Here is an 18,817-nt window from a genome sequence, read left to right as displayed (position 1 = left end):
GATGTGTAATGTAACTTTGAAATGGGACTTTCTCTGTACCGTCTAATTATGACATTTGCATTTTTATTGTTAACAAAATCAAAATAGGATACATGATACTGTACTTCAAAATCAGCAACAGTGAACCTCAATTCAAGGTAAAGGGATAATAAAATGGTTGCTATTTACTGCCATCTTGTGGAAGATTTTATGACAACTTCAATAGATGTTTACCTATGTGTCTGTGAAGGAACCAAATACAAGCAGACTTACAACAGCGCAATTAGAAGATAAAAGTACATCAAATAAAGTGTATTACTGTTTTTTTATGCTCTTTAACATGACAGAATTGTTTTTTTTTAATTTCACAGTAGAATATATTAGGAAATGTGATGTAGATTTGATTAAATTTGCTTTTCCATTGTTTGAATTGGCCACAACTTTGTAAAGAAATTAAATCTGACAAAAAAAAACACTGTAAGGAAGTGTCACATTGTCACATTTAAAAATGACAGACTTAAGTCTCAGGTACAATGAAAGTATGAAAGTTCTGAAAAGGCTGCTGCCATTTTATGTTAGAAGTAGATGTTTTCCAGGTGGTGGACAAGATAAACAAATTATGTTTTTTGAGGCCACACGGTGCTGACAAATTGGTTGTTTTGCGGGTTTGAGCCAGGACAAATAATGATCATTGGCCAGCAGCTGTCTATACAAACTGGGCCAACAGAATTACGCTTCACATATCTCAAAATGGGACAGCACAGAAGACTCATCCAATATGGAAATGGCAATTTTGTGAAAACTATACAAATGAGGGGAGGGGCACAGCTCAGCACTTTGAGGAGGCATTAATGATAGTCCTTTAAATCAGCTTTAGCACACAAAAAAACTGATTACCGGTAGCTGATTACCTGTTTCAACTTTGGAGTGGTCACTTCTCTCAGACACCTTCTCTTGACTGATGAGGTAATCGGCTATGCGCACTCCGATTGGCGGTTCGCTGTGGGTCCACTCCATGATGACCAATGAACTGCTCGGCTCATAGGTGTAAGACAGCTTCAGCCTGGCAACAAGTCACACGCAGTCAAAATAGTGTCTCATTAGTGTAATTGACAGTTTAGCTTACATTATGTTGATTATTATGATGCAAGCCAAAGGAAACACAGGCGTTGTCATGGCCACACATGAATAGACTTTTCAGTGTTGTAAATTATGAGGTTCCAAGGAGTAATGACTAAACTGAACAAGACAAGATTTTTACATAGTTTGTAATAAATCAATTACATGGAAGCACATGGGTAAAAATAATCCCTTAAGACCATGTGTGCACAACAAGCCCTCGTCACGACAGCGCCCGGCTCGTTCAGGTTGCCGTAAAAAAAGCAGATCTTCACTTCTTGTTCCATTCATTCTTTATGGGAATTAGTCTTTTTCAAATAAATCAAAATCAAAAAGATCTCATAGCAGAGAGCAAGGTACAGATGGATTATCACTGGAAGCATGTTGTAAATATGTTGTCCCAAAGCTAAAGGCTAACATACATTAACTTAAATATAAAACAGACAAACTTAATAAAAGTACAAAGTTGAGGTTTTTTGTAAAAAGGTTAGTTTAGTTTTTGGTGTTATTTTAACATTATTGATTACATTTATTGTTTATTAGCATTAGAGACAAAACCACTTACACCAGGTGCAGTATTTACATGGTACACAAAGGTTTTAACATGCTGGCCTGTGATTATCTATCTGTAAACCAGTATTTCATTTTTGATTTTTGATTTAGTAATTGATATTATTAATATTATATTTTAGCGAGACTGCTAATTCCCCATAACGAAGGACTGGAGCAGGAAGTGGAGCTCTGCAGTTTTAAGGCAACTGGAACCAGAGGTCGGTTTTGTGAGGTCGGTTATCTATAAGATCATTTTATGGTCCCGTCCCTAGTAATGACATTATTTTTTTATCAATAATAGCACAATTTCAGCAAAAGAATACACAATCACAAATGAGCAATCTGCTGAACAAAAAAAAAAAATCTACATTTAGTATAGTGCTGATCATGTATATTTAACATCTTTATATGATCTTTAAGAGGAACACTTCTTTGTGTTTGGTTAAAGCCGCCTGTCAGACAGACGTCCAAAAAGAGCTACATATTGTTTGAGTTGAATTCAACACAGAAGCAATAAATCCATATTGCTACCACAACTTCTTATCATCTTTTCCTGGCCAATTTTAAAGCCTTTTTAAAGCAACCTTACATCAAACTATTTTCTTTAAAGTATGCATATGGCGTTGGCATATAAAATGTCTGATTTATTGCTGTGAAAGAAAATGGCATAAACATGCTTGTCTCTGAGGTGCTGCAGGTGTGACTTGTGCGAATACAGCACTTGTGGATTGTGCTATCTTCGTGATTAGCACAATAGCACATTAGCTCGGGGCAAACAGCTGGAGCCTGCATTGACATCTTCACTGTTTGGTCCCAACAAAGTTCCCCCAGCAGGAGATGGGACCGGGCCAGTGAGATGATGGATGGTATTTACAGCGGCCCGTTTATGACTGATGTGTTTTTGGAGGCGCTAATGTGGTTGGTGCAGGCTAACCTGGGCTGAGGAAGTGGGGCGCAGGTGGGCAGTCCGTCTGAGCCAAAAGAGCTGGAGTCGCAGCGGCACCAGTCATCGATAACATCGCCTTTCCCCGAGCACCACAGCATGCTCATCATGGCCTCCTGAAGGGCCTGCGCACAGACATGGTGCAGGTGTAAACAGGTAGACACAGAAGGAACACAACTTATATTAGGATTTACTATCGACATACAATTACTATTTTCACGACACTACATTACGACATTCACTTGACTTTTAATAACTTATTTTTGCTTATAATTGGATACACTTTTAAATTCATCTTCATATTTTATTTTTTCTTTCCCTGGAGGAGCCACAGCATCTGGCTGCTTGATTTGATGGTAAATAGCCACTAGTGTTGTGCATTTCACACATGCAAAATTAAATTTGAGAGAACTTCCTTTATCTTGAGTATTGAATATTGTTAATAAGGAAACATGCTGTGCCTGGAGGCATTAAGAATAAAAGACAGACCGGGGAATTTAACATTTAAGTGTAAGATTACAATTGAAAACTTTGGCACGGTTGGTTACAAAATAAAGCGGTTTCCCTTAAGGGTTTTCAGATACCAGCTCAAACTGTGCCGAGTGGTAATTACTCCAAAGGAAATTTGTATATGGCATACACTTTTTCCTGCAGTAAACCACAGATGTTACTTCAAATATCAATGTCGGTGTAATCCCTCATTCGTCCAGGCGTGTTCCATAGTAGAAAAAGCTTCAGTTGTATCATCTGGACTCAGTTTGAAAAAATAGACGTTTCGACTCTCATCCAAGAGTCATTGTCAATAAAAGAATTTAGATCGAGAACTCCGATATTAATACTGTTCTGTGGTAAGACCCGCCCATTGGGAGGAGCCTTCCTGAAGTAGAAAGAGTTGTTGGTTTCTTTTCTCCCTGCTTAAAACCTTCACCTCACCGTCTTCAAACGAGTGATTAGAGGCTTCAAGATGGAGATGCACGGCACAAGTTCAGGACCACAGAGTGCCGTGCATCTCCACCTTGAAGCCTCTAATCACTCGTTTGAAGACGGTGATGTGAAGGTTTTAAGCAGGGAGAAAAGATGGTTTGAAAGAGGAGTCAAGGAAGCTATTTTTGTTAAAAAAGAAAGACCTTCTTTAAACAGAAATGGAGGGCTAAGATTTAATCTTCCTGTTATTTATAATGGGATACTGAACCCCTGGAAAGGTAGAGGACCAGGACCAGGACATGTAGATGCTAATCAGGTACTCAGGGTGGTTGAGCCAGGGTCTCACAAAGACAAAGAGGATTCTAATAGCCCATTAAAATTCTGAATAGGCTAGCTCGGTAGATACAAGGGGGGAGTTTCTGTTGAAACAAACAACTCTTTCTACTTCAGGAAGGTTCCTCCCAATGGGCGGGTCTTACCACAGAACAGTATTAATATCGGAGTTCTCGATCTAAATTCTTTTATTGACAATGACTCTTGGATGAGAGTCGAAACGTCTGTTTTTTCAAACTGAGTCCAGATGACTACAACTGAAGCTTTTTCTACTATTCAAATATCAATGTCGATGCTTTTTGATACACATATTAAATTAAATTTTAAACACAAGTAATGCTATTTTATTCTTTTTTTAGAATCCCTCTTGAATAGTGGAGTGTAGAGCAGCTTGTGTATGTTTGACTTGAGCAACATGCACTCAGCCTGTATCGATGAGGGCACTTGGGGCTCGGAGCTCTTCCTGAGTGCATTGATATTCTGGCCAGTGTTACAGAAGCCGTATTGATGTAGCGCAGGACATTACATAACATAGCATGAAACCAATCGTGTAAAGCAAGGCCATACACAAGCTCCATTTGGTGGAAAAAAACAATATGATATCTGTCCTGAGATTGTGACTAGTATAAATCTCCTGTCTGGATGCAAGCACTAAACAAATGTCTTTATTTACATGGAGTGGCATTCTCTTTCATTTGCAACATGTTCTATTTTTTTTTTTACCTGGGTTTCCTCATTCCACATTTTCTGCATATTACGTCCTTTTGTATAGACAGTTAAACCCCCAAACAAAACCCCAAACACACCTGATATGTCTCATTGTTGGACACCAGTTCGTAGATGGGCGCTGCCTTGGTGATCTGCAGGAGGACGGGTTCAGACAGCTGTCGGCCCTGAGCTGCTCTGGGACTCATGTGGCACAGGTGACAGGAGCGGGGACACTGGCCCTGACTGGTGCAGTCCATACGCACCCCCGCCGCCATGCGCTTTGCCCCAGTGTCCAGCAGACTGGCTATGTACGCCGGGTACGTGAGGGTCCGAGGCTCCTTATCGCGCTCCTCAGACTCTTCAGAGGGAGAGTTTCCTGAAAGAACAGAATCAGAGTGTAAGGGGAAAACTGCAAAAAGGACAGAAACTGTTTCTTCCAAAGGTCAAATAACACAGTTTTTTTATCTTGTTATAAAGCGGTTGTACACATCATCCATAATACTGAATTATTACCAAAGATATGTGGTATTTATCTGTGAATGGTGTGGCTCAAGCTTAAAATGTTGAAATGTGCAGAGGTTGTGTGTATAGAAAGCCTATTATTATTTTATTTTGTATTTTATAGCAGATTTGAATTGTTTTTCTTTTTGATTTCACATAGTTTGTTTTATTGTCCTATGTTTGTGAATTCTGTTCATTTGCAATGGCAATAAACCTTTTCTGATTCAGATTCTGATTAAGGTAAGTAGAGAAGCCAAAGATTCACCTCAAGTAACATTACTTTAAAAATAATATTACTTACAAATTATTAGTGCAAGAAATGATTCAAAACTACAATTCATGTTAGATTAAGTGTATTGTATTAAAAACCAGGCCATAATGAGGTTAATGTAATTGGAAGGACAAAACAATAAATAATGCACAAAATGTGGTATTTTAGATCACAAAAATGAGAACAATCATACACGCCTTCACGTATGAGGGAGTAGTACGAGAAACACCAATGTTCACGTCATTTAACTTGTCAACATAAAGCTTCTGTCACATTTAGAATTAATCACAGTGGCAAGGAACCAAAACTTTAAAATATTTCTCAGGAGTAAAGGTATGGCCAGGTGTCTAAAAACTATTCAGAGAAATATATAATTTCTTCAAAAAATAAGTAATAGTACTCCCCGCCTCTGAATACTCTGAATACAATGCCGGATTTGTGGTTTTGATACAATTCATTCATAAACTAACCAATCTGTAGTACTGCAAACCCCTATGGTACGAATTGTGCAAATACACTTGCCTTGCCTATGGTCTTTAGGTGAAGCTGATCAATTCCTTTAGTTTAATATCATTAGAACAGGTAAGGACACTTAAAAAGACATCTCGGGCATGTGGGTCTAATCCAATAAGGGAGCGAGGGAGAGGAACGGCTAAACACAGAATCTTCTTTCCAGGAGCATGTAGCTACAGAGCATTAACGCAGCCCCACAGTCCCCTATCTCTCATTTGGAAACCTTTTAGTTTCTCCACATCACACACAGAATACACAAGCAGCATTGTAAATATTTGAGTTACTGCTACAAAGGAGCTCATGTCCCTGTTGAAAAGGTGGAAGAAGGATTGCACCTGTATATTATGTACAGTAACATTAGATTGTGAAGGATAAATGGGCTCACACAATACATATATACTATAGGTTTACTGATACAAATGCAATCAGAACATAAGGATTACGTTTTATTTATTATGCTTTTTTGTGTGAAAAGTCCATGTTATATTTTTTGAAGTTTGTATTAAGATTGTTTTAAGAGTGTTTTATTTTAAGGCCGGATGGAAGCATAAAAATGGGGTGAAGAGTGGAGACATTCATGAAACTGTGATAACGATTTCAATACAACAATGATATGATGAAAAAACAGTCAATGAGCTGTAATTTTCAACACAAATAATAGCACTTTCTTTATTCAATTTTTATTCAAGAGTTTTTGGTCTGTAGGCTATATTGGACAGGACAGGTGAGTGTTAATGGGGATGAGAGAGAAGGGAGGACATGCAGCAAATTGCCAGAGTCGGGATTCGAACCCACGACACTTTTTTTCTGATGAAGCTCTTAATCAGGAAAGGTCAAATTCTGTCCTGTTCATGTCATTTTTTAGTATCAACATTGTTCAAATGAGTATCTAGTTTTGATGCTAGTTTTGGTATTGATTAGCATCTCATGTTTGTTACTTTTGACAACCTTATCGCGCACGACCCAAATAACCTTAGACGATACAAGTTTTCTTTTCAGGTCAGGTTAAGAGTAGCTGCAGTAGACGTTTTACAGACCTTTTATAACTAAAATTTGGGCTCTTTATTTTTCGTGTTCCAAAAACAAAAACAGTTTCTTCCTTGAGGCGGTTTATGTTTGTATTTCCCTGGTCTGCAGCTCCAGCCTTGGGCCCACAACACTCCTCTGACAGGCTGACAGCTGAGTGACAGGTTGTGGGGCAGAAGACAAAATCCAGAATTGACTAACACTAACAACTTCTCGCCTCAAGGTTAAGACTTTTTTTCCCCTTTTTTCTAAAGAGTGGCTGTTTTCAAACTGGTGTATTGTTTGGATAATATTGCAGTTTAGGATCTATTGGAATCGTCAAAAGAACAATGAATAATATGTAAACTTGTATTAAATCAGCAGTTTTGCGAGTTAACAGGAAGCATAAAGTATTAGTACCGTAATTTCTGGACTATAAATCGCACCTTTTTTCATATTTTTGCCCGGGATACTTATATTTATACTTATACTCCGGAGCGACTAATATGTGATATTATTTGTTATTTTCACACTTGCAACCTTATTTCATACTCCAGTGCAACTAATATGTTTTTTTCTTCTCTATTATGCATTTTTTGGCTGGTGCGACTTATACTCTGGTGCGACTTATAGTCCGAAAAATATGGTAATTGTGATTTATTGATTTATTGTTGCCAGTGTGGGAGCATGATGTGTGAAAACAGCCTTTGAGCTAAAAAAAAGTGTATTTACCGTATATTTTAGGAAATGTGGAGAAGGTATAGAGATAAAATATTTAGCATTCATTATTTTGTCTATAACTTGTAAATTAGATCCTTGAAAACAGTTAATATTCCCCATGCACGCCAAATTAAACTTTAAAGTAAATAAGCGTTCATGTTTAGAGTCAGATGTAAGCAATTCAAATGTGAAAACTAGAAACAAAACTGCTCAAAAATTACTCAATTCTAGTAAATAATTTGTGCTAATCCTTTGTGATATGTGGAGGTTAGAGGGAAATTGCTATATCTCACAATGTTACAGAATATTTTGAATTAAATAATGAATGATACTAGTAGTGTTTCATAACTACTGCTTTTAAAGTGTTATTTTGACTTGCAGTGTTTTCAACATCAGCTGCACTTAGAACACTTACATTTGTCATCCTCTCACCCTGATTTATTACATTTTCAAGTGCCTTTCTCCTGCTCTAAAACAACACTCACACATTTGCTTCTATGCTAATAAATGCGTCGTAGGTGTGAATACTGAAAACGGTAACTCTGCTTTGCATCTAAAACAAGAAATCGTTTTGAGTTTTCACACATTCTGACAATCTCCCGTTGTTTGTATCCTTTTACTCCTCTTCTCTGATTTTTATACCATGAAAGGTGTACTCACACTTCTAACCGCCTGTCGAGTTCTATACATATGGCAAACAGCTTCAAGCAGCAGAGCTATAAGGCTTTGAAGACAATAACAAAAGTTTGCAATTCATCAGATCAAAAGTATTTCAGCACTGACTTGGTTTAGGCTGCTTTAAAAGTGCACTGTGTAAAAAATGATCAACACAATTAGAACTCCACTTTTGAACACCAGAGGTCATATTTTTTGTGTACTTTTCTACATCACAATTTGGGGCCACTGTTGTATTTTCCTTTAAGGTTGTGTCCAGGTCCCCACTGTGGGATAATGAGGGATCCACCCATACCACGTGTGAAGTAACAGGCTCCTCCTGTGAACTCTGGCAGGAGCCTGAAATGGCTGGTGTGGTGGTAGAGAATCTGCTCCTGGATCAGTAGATTGCAAGTTCAAACTTCAGCGGAAACAGTTGATTCACTGGATACTAATACTACTACTACTACTACTAAGCCCGGAAGAAAAGCTTTCATTATTCTTATACACCAGTTTGTTGCACTATTGGGTGACACGGTGCCTTTCTGTGGGGAGTTAGCATGTTCTCCTAGCGTTTCCGCCCGGTTTCCCTACAACTAAAGACATGTACATTATGCTCCTGCCCTCTGGGGCCAGGACTCCCCTGTAAAAGAGATGCTAAATCTCAGTGGGACTGAAAAATACAAATAAATTCAGTTTCTGTTCATATTGATGATAAGATGAGGAGCAGTCAGGTGCAGCAGAGGGAGGGGCTGAGCTGATTGCAGTCATGAGCTCTCAGACTGAGGTACAGAGGAACTCCTCACACAGATGCCTTTCTAGAGACACTTCTAGACTATCTACCTAATATGTTCCTCATAAAAAGCCTTCTTTGCATATGTTTATTACCATACCACCTGCTGTATAACATTCTGTAACTGTAGGGAAGTAATTTATTCAATAAAAAGCTAACACCACTGAAGTACTTCAATGTGAAATGTTTTAACTGTATCGTCTGAGGTTTGAACATGGAATTTACTGATCCTCCTGAGATTTTTTTTCCAGTACACCAATCAATACATGACAGAAGGGCCACAGGTGGTATGGGTGGATCCCTCTTTATCATACAGGGAGCCCACTCCCTAAAAGACAGGCCCACTTACTGGAGCACAAGCTTCCTGGTCTGGAGCGAAGTGATCCCAATGGCCGCTGGACACCACATAACCTGGATTTACAGGATTGTGGTTTAGAGCCCTTAAGTGGCAAAACATTTTTGCCACTTAAGGGCTCTAAACCACAATCCTGTAAAGAATATAATTTAATTATATTCTTGTCCAGAACAAAATAATAAATATTTGTATTTATGGGCAGAATATATTTATGTGTTGTATAGATACTCCCAAAAAGTGTATCTATTTACCCATAATACATGCATTCCGGGTATGTGGACAGTTTTAGAGCACCTTTTTCAGGCGGTAGTTTGAAGTTGCGGTGGATCAACAACACAATCATAGTGACAACAATTAATATCTTTTACTATTAGATACACACAGTGGTAAGGTCTGATTTTGTCACAAAGTTACAAAATACTCCATGGGGGGTAAGACGTTTTTCCCCATAACTTTATATAAGCCACTGTAAAATGTTGAAATATGTTTTTTTTGTTTTTAGTCATTAGTATCTCAATTCCACAAAATACATTTACTGTTTATACATCTAAATTGCAACTTTCCCCCAAAACCACAAGGCAGCTTTTTCTATCAACTTCAAATGTTTAAAACTGTTAATTATTCTTTTATGTCTTTTCAGCTAAAACAATTCCTGTGCAGTTTCTGAGAAATGTTGTTTTCAGCATTTGTAATTGTAAATAGCATTTTCCAATTTGACACTAACAACACGTCATAGATGCAACGGACCTTTTTCATAATCTCAAACTCTTATCATTCTTAAGTCATGAATATGGTTCCAGCCCATGCTGTGTGACCGGCTCGTGACTCATCATCTCTATAGAACGCAACAGATGGAGCACAGAGCTATTCACGTCTTTATAATAGCATTTCTCATTCGCCCACACTACGCACTCCGGATTCTACTGTTCCTCCAATCACTGACTCGACTCACAGTTTACATTGCAAAACCATAAGGGCTCTAAAGCGGGTGCCTCTGTGTGTAAGCCTGTGTAATGATTTTGAAGTCCTCTTTTCTTGGCCGCAAGTGGATTTTCTGCAGCAATTCATCAAGCCACTTGTCAAATGTGAAGTCAATTAAATCCCTATTCATCTTAAGGCTGTGATTCTCAAACTGCGGTATGTGTGACACTGCTATTCACAAAATGTTTAACTTGGTACCTAAAGGTTCTTTTAACAATTCAGTATTGAAGTTGTTTTTTCCTTAACTTTATATTACGCATTTAGTCCTTCCTTATAGACCATTTCAGACCATGATTAAGACGAGGTCATGTCCAGATTTATTTCCAGTTTTACCTGGATTAGTTGTATTACATGTCCTGGGTTTAGTCTTTATATCTGTATAAATCAATAGAAGATTTGATGTATATGTGGGTGAGATTAGTCTGCTCTAGTGTTATGTACTTCTCTACAGTCAAGTGCATTTCATATTTTGTCCACTAGATGGTGCTTGTGTATCACCGTCTTGACAGAATTGATCATACCACATGCTTTACTTTTTACATGAAACCGGGCAAACCTTCTCTCACCTTTTGTGCTAGGTCATGATGAAAATTACACAGTTATAGAATGTAATGATTAGTTTGACCCGCACTGAGAGGAAGGCAAATGCAAAACATGGCAGTGGTTTAGAAAATAGGAGAGCAACCAGACAGAAAACAACATGTACACATGGGAAAAGACATATTTACAGGACAAGTGTGATGTCTAAATGAGCCAAATGGAATATAGTGTGATAAGATTTCACCAGGAGAAGTCAATCACAACCCAACTCCTATGTATCCGCTTTGTTACTGAAGAAAACAGCAAATTACTTGCGAAATTACAACGTGATCATCAAATATAAACCATTTTGGCATGTTGAATGAAAGTGTTTTGCTTTTGTTTATTTATCACTGTATCAGCAAAGAAATATGATTCTTCAATGGCATCCTTGAAAAGAGAATGGGGATACAGCAGCGCATCAATATATGCACATAATTATCGTGTCAGAGCAAGAATATCTTACAACCTTCTCTGTAGTTGTATATGCAGTAATTCAATGTGCACTATACAACAAAGCCCAGGCACTAATGGAACGGCAGCTTTAGGAATTACACATGAGGAGCCTGTAGTCCTGGCTATGATCTCAGCTGCTGAAGTGCCCTTGGGCAAAGCATTAAACCCGAGTCGAAGAATAGACACAACGAACCTTCACCATTCCCTAGCGCACATATATATAAAAACATATCCTTTCTGGCAAAATACATATTGTAATTGCTAACAAAACAAGAATCAGGCTAAAACTGAATACACGTTGTCAGGTACATATTTTTTCCTATAGTGTACTTGTATAAGATATATGCTTTATATTGGTGCATGGCGGCTGGTTGCTCATAAAGATGCGCCCTGCAGACTGTCTAGTGATGACCCTTGGGTCTCACAGGGTCATCCACTGCATTTGCTCAAGGCCAGAAACACCAATAAATGGACAGCTAGGATTCTGTGTGCAAAGAAGGCGATGTGTCGGCAAACCTACGCATGATTCATATGACAGGACGTTTCAGAGAGGAAATACAACACAAAAAAGATAGTTAACAAACAGATTGATAAAGGGTTTTAAATTAATAAAAAAATATAAATACATTTTGAGAAGTTTTGCCCCCGTTCAGGAGCAGTGGATTTATCCGCCCTTTAAAAGTTTGTTAACAAAAACATTGTTATGCCTGATTGGAAGCAGAGGTGAAGTGGAACGTAACGTGAAGTCAATGGAGAAGCTGGGATTAGCCTCAGAATCAAAAACTAAGTAAAGGTTTTGTCAAACAAAAAACACTCACACTTATGTGAAACTCATTTACAACAGTATTTTAAATTATTTGTTTATTTAAAGCAGAACTAATAAACTCTGGCGATAGCGCTTCCCCTGCAGCTCCCTTGTGAAAATACATTGTCAGAAAAAATGACGCAAAAGCTTATTATTTATTCATTTTCTTGTCGGCAAATGCTGCAAAGCTGGTTTTCTACCCAGAGAGAACAGGGGGAAACGACGGACATTCAAAGGTGAAAATGTTACTTTGTTCTTCTTTAAAAGGAGATAATGACAGACACTAAGTATTTTTAATGGCGGCAAATACCAAATGTATAGGTTTTCTTGGACAAATACGTATATAAATGTTGGCCTTACAATGTTTTTTTTTATTTACAGATGTATTACATACTTTATATATTTTTGTGGGAGCAATACAGAATGTAATTTTGTCTATGCTGAATGAATCAAAAATATTTGGCTGTCACCTGCCCTATGCTTGTAACATAGTTTGTACAATGCCCAGCTTAAACGTGAAGTTTGTCAGCATCGCTACAACACCAGAACACCACCAGAACAACAGTCACTCTCCCGAAGCTGCTATCTCAACAATAATAGCAGGCAATCACAACAAGAACACATGTCATCACACATGGCAGCTCCAATGCACTGCAGGTCCACCCTCTTCAGAGGCTCTTCCGATTTGCCTAAAACGAATGAAAACAAGAGTCTTATCTCGCCTCTCCAATGACTGAAGTAGAGTGTATGCTCTATGTCCCGTGTGTTTTGTCTCCAAAAGTTTATCATTTATGTCAAATGCAGGGGTGTCAAACATGCGGCCCGCTCCGTCCTCCCAGATGTTCTAATCTGGCACGCCGAACATATCTTATTTATATTTATTAATTTCCGATAGCTATATAGCATTTTTATCGCTAGAACAACTACTAGTCCAACAATGCTTTGTAGCAGCCACCCATCCCCCGTGCTGCTCAGCGCTGCTGTGGTTTTGGGAAACACGTAGAAAGGAGACTGTTTTGTGGACGTTAGAGCTGTGTTAAAAGCAGTGCTAAAAGCGCTAATGTGGCGCTAACAACAAGAAAACAAACTTCTATGATGACAGCTGTGAGGAAAACATCCAAACCAGTGCAAACCTGGACAGATCGATTCAATTCAATTCAATTTATTTTTGTAACGCTCAAAATCACCACAACAGTTGCCTCTGAGGGCGACAGTGAAATTGAGATCAGGGGCAACAGGTATAAACACAGGTCAGAACCGGGTCGCTGCAAGCCATTAGGGTGCCCTATGTATATATGACCCCCCTGAGTTTAAAATGTGGCTTGTACAGTGGAGCTGCATGTGTGTATCTCCTACTCGCTTTGGAAACGGAGTGGCTACGTCACTTGAGTCCTAGAATCAGTTTAAATGATAAACAACTAAAAACAAAGTAGGCCGTATATGCTCCCCGTTTTATTGTAAAAGGAACAGTGCAGCTGCTGCACAAATAGCCTATTCTGTCACTCAATCCATACTGCCAGGTCAGGCTGGAGGTGCCCTTTGAAGCCTGTACGCACTGCGTGCTATGTGCATAATTTGAGTGTTATAAGACTGTAAATACAAACACAATGTATTAATTTGATTCACTACATGAATAATTTGTCACTTAGATAAGCTTAAATTATAAAAGAGAAACTTCTCTGAGCAAAGAAATAGCATTGTTCTGAACTTTTAACAGATCCATCCAGGCGGGAGAAGGCCATGTTGCAGCTGGACCGCACTGAACATGACTTGTGCTCTCACGTAGATGACAGCAGGACGCATTTGCCCACTGCTCCATTAGATTGCATTGTAGAGCTGTAACTACAGCATATTGAACGGGAGCGGCTGCTCCAATTTTAGCCCAAGCTGAGAATGCACCTAAAGGGGCGGGACGAGCTCTCTAGCTGTACACTGGCTTTGCTAATTGGACAAGGAGGATTCTGGGCTTTTTGATGCATTGTAAACGGCCTCGACTATTGATTTTCTTTTCCTTTTGTTGGTGGCGCATTGCACCCATCGCCTTAATGGCCAGCCGTCCTTCAATTTTGTACTGTGATTCGAATTTTTTTTAATTATTATTTTATTATTATTATTTATTTTTACTATTAGAATTTAGGTCTGATGATGTTTGATTGTTCAAAAAAATGAAAAATAAATGTCATTTTTGCCTCCATTAGCGTCCATTCCAGAATTCTGAACTTCCTGATGACGGAGCATTATAATATAATGGATAGAAATTGAGCCCTAAGTTATTATTATCTATTTATTATTTACAATTCTGTCCAAAACACATAATTTACCATTGCATCTACACTTAGACAAGGCACTTTCCTGACGTTATCTCTTGAGGTTTCTGGGTTCAACTTTTCAGTCAGATCTGGCCTCCAGTTGTGAGCCGGATTTCGTCTATTCCCGGTTCTCCCGCCTGGCTCTGCAGATGAAGCGAGCGGAAATGTCTTAGCTCACATCCCACCACATCTCAACTTCACACAAAGTTCAACATGGCTTTAAAGCAATGCGGCCCCTTTTTCCTCTGCAAGCTCTGTGAGTCACAACCTATCAGGGCCCTGCCTCTTCCATCTTCCTAATCCCCTTTCACTGGACCACCTACATTACCACCAACGAGAGCTATCTACAGCTTGGTCTGTCAGGGTTTGCTAAGCATGATGGAAGTTTAAAAGCAGCGCGTGGCTCGGAGCAGATGCCATTTCTCTAAGTGCAGATTTGGGGCAGCTGACCACGGCCTGATAGAGCCATTAGTGACATCTCCTTCACTAGCGCTCAAGGACCCCGTGATGCTGCCTCCGACTGTCACACATACACCCCGCATGGCCCTGTACATGTTCATTAGCCCCACTTCACTCCAGCTGCCTGTGTCCGCCACTGTTTTGCAAGAAGGTCACTGTGGCTACAGAGTGCTTGTATAGTGTATTAGATAGAGAATCAAAAGGCTAAGATAGGCATCTACAAACTATTAAGGCCACATGTTTGAGTCTCAGATTGAAGACATTCTATTTGACTTCATCTTTGACAATACAATGTAACGCTCTGTGTAACAACCTCTAATAACCACCACCTGCCCTAAACCCAACATTTTATTGAATGTTATTATGCAGTGAGTTACAATGTACATAATGAGGTAAACAAAGTGTGTCAAATAAACTCTGAAACGTTTTAATTTTAACAGAGACACGTTGTTGGAACTTGATTTGAAATTTCAGGTATTTAGTATAACATTTACCGGTACATCCAGATCATGGTCAATTAACTAAAACAGCAGAAATGAAAACCTTTGCCTCTTCATAATGCCATTTTACCATAGCAAGCAGATACATTTCTGATCATTACATGTATAATCCGCAATCTGAATTTTTCTAAGCACTCAAAACTTGACAACAGGACAACATGATCATTCAAATACTGTACACATGAATCCATTGAAATACAACTTGTGAAATGGATTCATATAATAATAAGTTAAAAAAAATAAATCTAGTTTTATTTCAAGAATTGTTTATAAAAAGGCACTTTGGTCTTTGTCCAAGAACACAGTTAAATTACAGTAATTAAATGACTTTGAGTCTGTAGCATTCCAACCAGTCATTTATTTAAATCCTTCTTCTTAATAAAATGTGTGTGACTGGGCTGCCAGTCAAAAAATAAACATTTTTTTTATTCAATAAACAGTAACTTTGCAAGTCAAAGTTAGTGTCAATCATGCCTGTCAATCACCGCCTCCTCACATGAAAGCTTTCCAAGGCTTACTTCCTATTAAAACACTAACATGGTGCAATACCTCAGGCCCACTATTAACCGCAGAGACCAAGATGGAAAAATGATAATAAATTGCAACGTCGTTGAAGATACGTTAGGATGTTATAAATCAAGTTTCTGACAAGTCAAAAAAATCATATTGAAATATTATGTATTAAATGTAACAATGGTAAAATGGAATACATCCACTTACTATGTGCATGTTTGGATGGTGTTCTTTGAGTAATACTTGTACCCGTCAGTAGTGATAATAAAGATTGCAGCAGCACAGGAGTTTGTAACCAACCAAAGTATTACTATTTTTGCATTTCTTCTTGAATGTTGATTTGAAATTCTTCCCTTTAATACCCTGTAGAGTTTCACTTGCTAAACTTGGCATTTCTTACTTAATTAACAGGCTCGCACACTGCTGTCTATAGAATAACACTTTCGGCATCACTTTTGCCGCTGTAAATTCACAATGTGCCAAAAACCGTAAAGTGCTGTTCATTTCTACCTCTTGCTTCATTTGATACAGGCAGCTTTTTATGTGCACTCTCAACCACTCCATCTGCTTCCAACACGTGAATCCACTGGGGCATCTCGAGCAAAACGCAACAGCTCCACCTCCAACCAATAATAAACTGCACAGTACTTTATGTCTTAGGTCTGAAAAAGCTTGAACTGTGCATGCACTGATGGTTTTACAGGTAGGAGTAATGTGATGTGGCAAATTGTTTAGCTACAGTATTGTTTCTACAGTATATATAGTTCATTCCTTTTGCTTCTTGGTGCGAGAGGAACCGTGGGAAGTTCTAATGAAGATAAGATCCAGGTGTGAGATGGTGAATAAGGTGTAATAAAGTCGTGGATGAAAATGATAGCGCAACAAAGGGTGAGATTTGCATCAGTTTTGGGGTTCCCAGAACTAGAAGACAGCTATAGATGCTTTCAGGAGTGAAGCGTTTAGAATAGCTGCAGCCTGGTACTTATGTAAACACTCTATCCGTGCCATTTTCTGATGTTCACCTATTACTGTAGGATCTGTGGCGCTATAGGTGAAATGAAACAAAAACAAGTCTGTCAAACTGCTGTGGCCCGCGTTGTGCTTTTTGTGCATCATTGTCCAATGTTAGATAAATAAAAAAAAGGTGTGGTTGTTAGCATGTAAGCTAAATATTCCGGTAATTACTAATTTACCAAGGCTGTGTGGTCGAGTGTTTGTCAGTTGCCAAAACAGCCCTGGATTTTCATAGTTTGCAGCGTTTAGGAACTAACGCTAACTCCCTCATTCAAAATGTTCATGTTGTAACTAACTGAAGAATCCAGGAATTTTGTTTACAAGTATTGGAAGGCCTTAGACGTTTGTCCTTCAAATATCGGGTTATTTCTGCATTTCACAAGAACTCAAGTGCTTCTAATGTCGTGCAAGATTTTAACTTTTTTGTATAAGCTCATCATAATGTGAAGATAGCTATAGCACACCTAATTAAAATGCTGCATATGCATGACGACCACCCAGTTGTCAAGATCAGAGACAAATGAAGAGTAATGAATATATAGCAGCAGCTGTTTGTGAATAGGGAATACTGAATTATACACACTGCATATTTTTTTCTCACATTTGGTGCATTCATTTCAGAAATTTGCAACAGAAAACATTTGCGCAGGTATGACAAGAGCTAGAACATTTGGGCAAAAGAGTCTCCAAACAAAGCTGTTGTGATGCTTCTGCAGTGATCACGGCCAAAATGTAGATAAGAAAAAGTTTCCGAGCAGCAATGCACATTTTTCTCCCAATGATTGGGTTGAACTGTGCTGGGGCCAATGGTATGAAAGGAAGGAGTAATGTAGTGTGTGGCAAAATGTTTCATAGCTGAAGGCGGAGAGCTGTTTTTCTTTCCTTTTGCTTCCTGGTGTGAGAGGAACCCTGGGAAGCTCTAATGAAGGTAGGATCCAGGATAGAGACACAGAAGTGAATAAGGTGTAATGAAGTTACAAATGCTGCTTCTGCGCTTGCTGTTGCTGCTGGTAAAAAGACTTTAAAGTGAGAGTTGCTGCAACACTGAGTTTCTGTCACTGGAAATAAATACTGACCTTTTTGCACTTACTACACGCAGCATGACGCCATGTTGGCCTAACAGCTCATAAAAGTCATGTAGTACTTTGGACTCTTGTAACTCTGTACTGAACTTCCACAAAAACAAAATGAATAGAGCAGCGCTTAAAAATATAAAATTATACTCCTTTTAATTCAGTGTTATCCCTTATTAAATAATACACTTATTCAACATATGTATATTAACTTCAGGCCAAAATGTGCACATCAAAACAAGCAAAAACAATAAGGCATTTGAACCACACATACTCTTTGTATGACCGAGTTAAACCAAATGTACATTTTTAAAGAACCTGCTTACGTATATGAACTCATGTATTCTCTGCAGAGTATATATTCCTGGTATTCACTGTGACCCCTCACCCCAAGGACTACAGATGGAAATGAACTGTTAAGCTACAGTGTGGTACAAGAAGCTATGCTTAATATAATTGTACATTGTCAAAATAAATATTTAAATACATAAATAAATGACATGATATCTACCTTTATGTTATTCCAATTATGTTAAATCTAGAGTTAAGTTCATGGCAGAGACCACAATGTGCAGAGGATCATTAAAACTAAAACCCACTTCATTCAATAAAGTATAAAGTACACCAAAACATAAAAGCAAAACACATGAAACACAGTTCAAACCTACATCGTCCATTGACTCAAAAACCTTGAAGCTACATAAGTAAATTTAACCGTAAATGTTCTGTACATCGTAAGCCTATTTTAATTTTTATCC

At 38.4% G+C, this 18,817-nt stretch overlaps 1 protein-coding gene across 3 annotated transcripts in view; it reads right to left on the bottom strand.

Annotated features, from left to right (window-relative positions):
* astn1 (astrotactin 1) overlaps positions 1 to 18,817 on the bottom strand; it is a 371,670-nt gene that overhangs the window by 41,565 nt on the left and 311,288 nt on the right. For all 3 annotated transcript variants that reach the window (XM_072440945.1, XM_072440947.1, XM_072440948.1), the window contains 3 exons: positions 4,657 to 4,934; positions 2,585 to 2,718; positions 891 to 1,042 (listed from right to left, as the gene is read on the bottom strand). In XM_072440945.1, coding sequence (XP_072297046.1) covers positions 891 to 1,042; positions 2,585 to 2,718; positions 4,657 to 4,934 — 564 coding nt within the window. The remainder of the gene's footprint in view (positions 1 to 890; positions 1,043 to 2,584; positions 2,719 to 4,656; positions 4,935 to 18,817) is intronic.

Source organism: Eucyclogobius newberryi, unplaced genomic scaffold, assembly GCF_026437365.1.
Source record: "Eucyclogobius newberryi isolate DKJ021-1_F unplaced genomic scaffold, fEucNew1.0.hap1 SCAF_12, whole genome shotgun sequence".
NCBI lineage: Eukaryota > Metazoa > Chordata > Actinopteri > Gobiiformes > Gobiidae > Eucyclogobius > Eucyclogobius newberryi.
The sequence above is the reverse complement of the archived record's forward strand: the minus strand, read 5'-3'. Positions and strand labels throughout refer to the sequence as shown.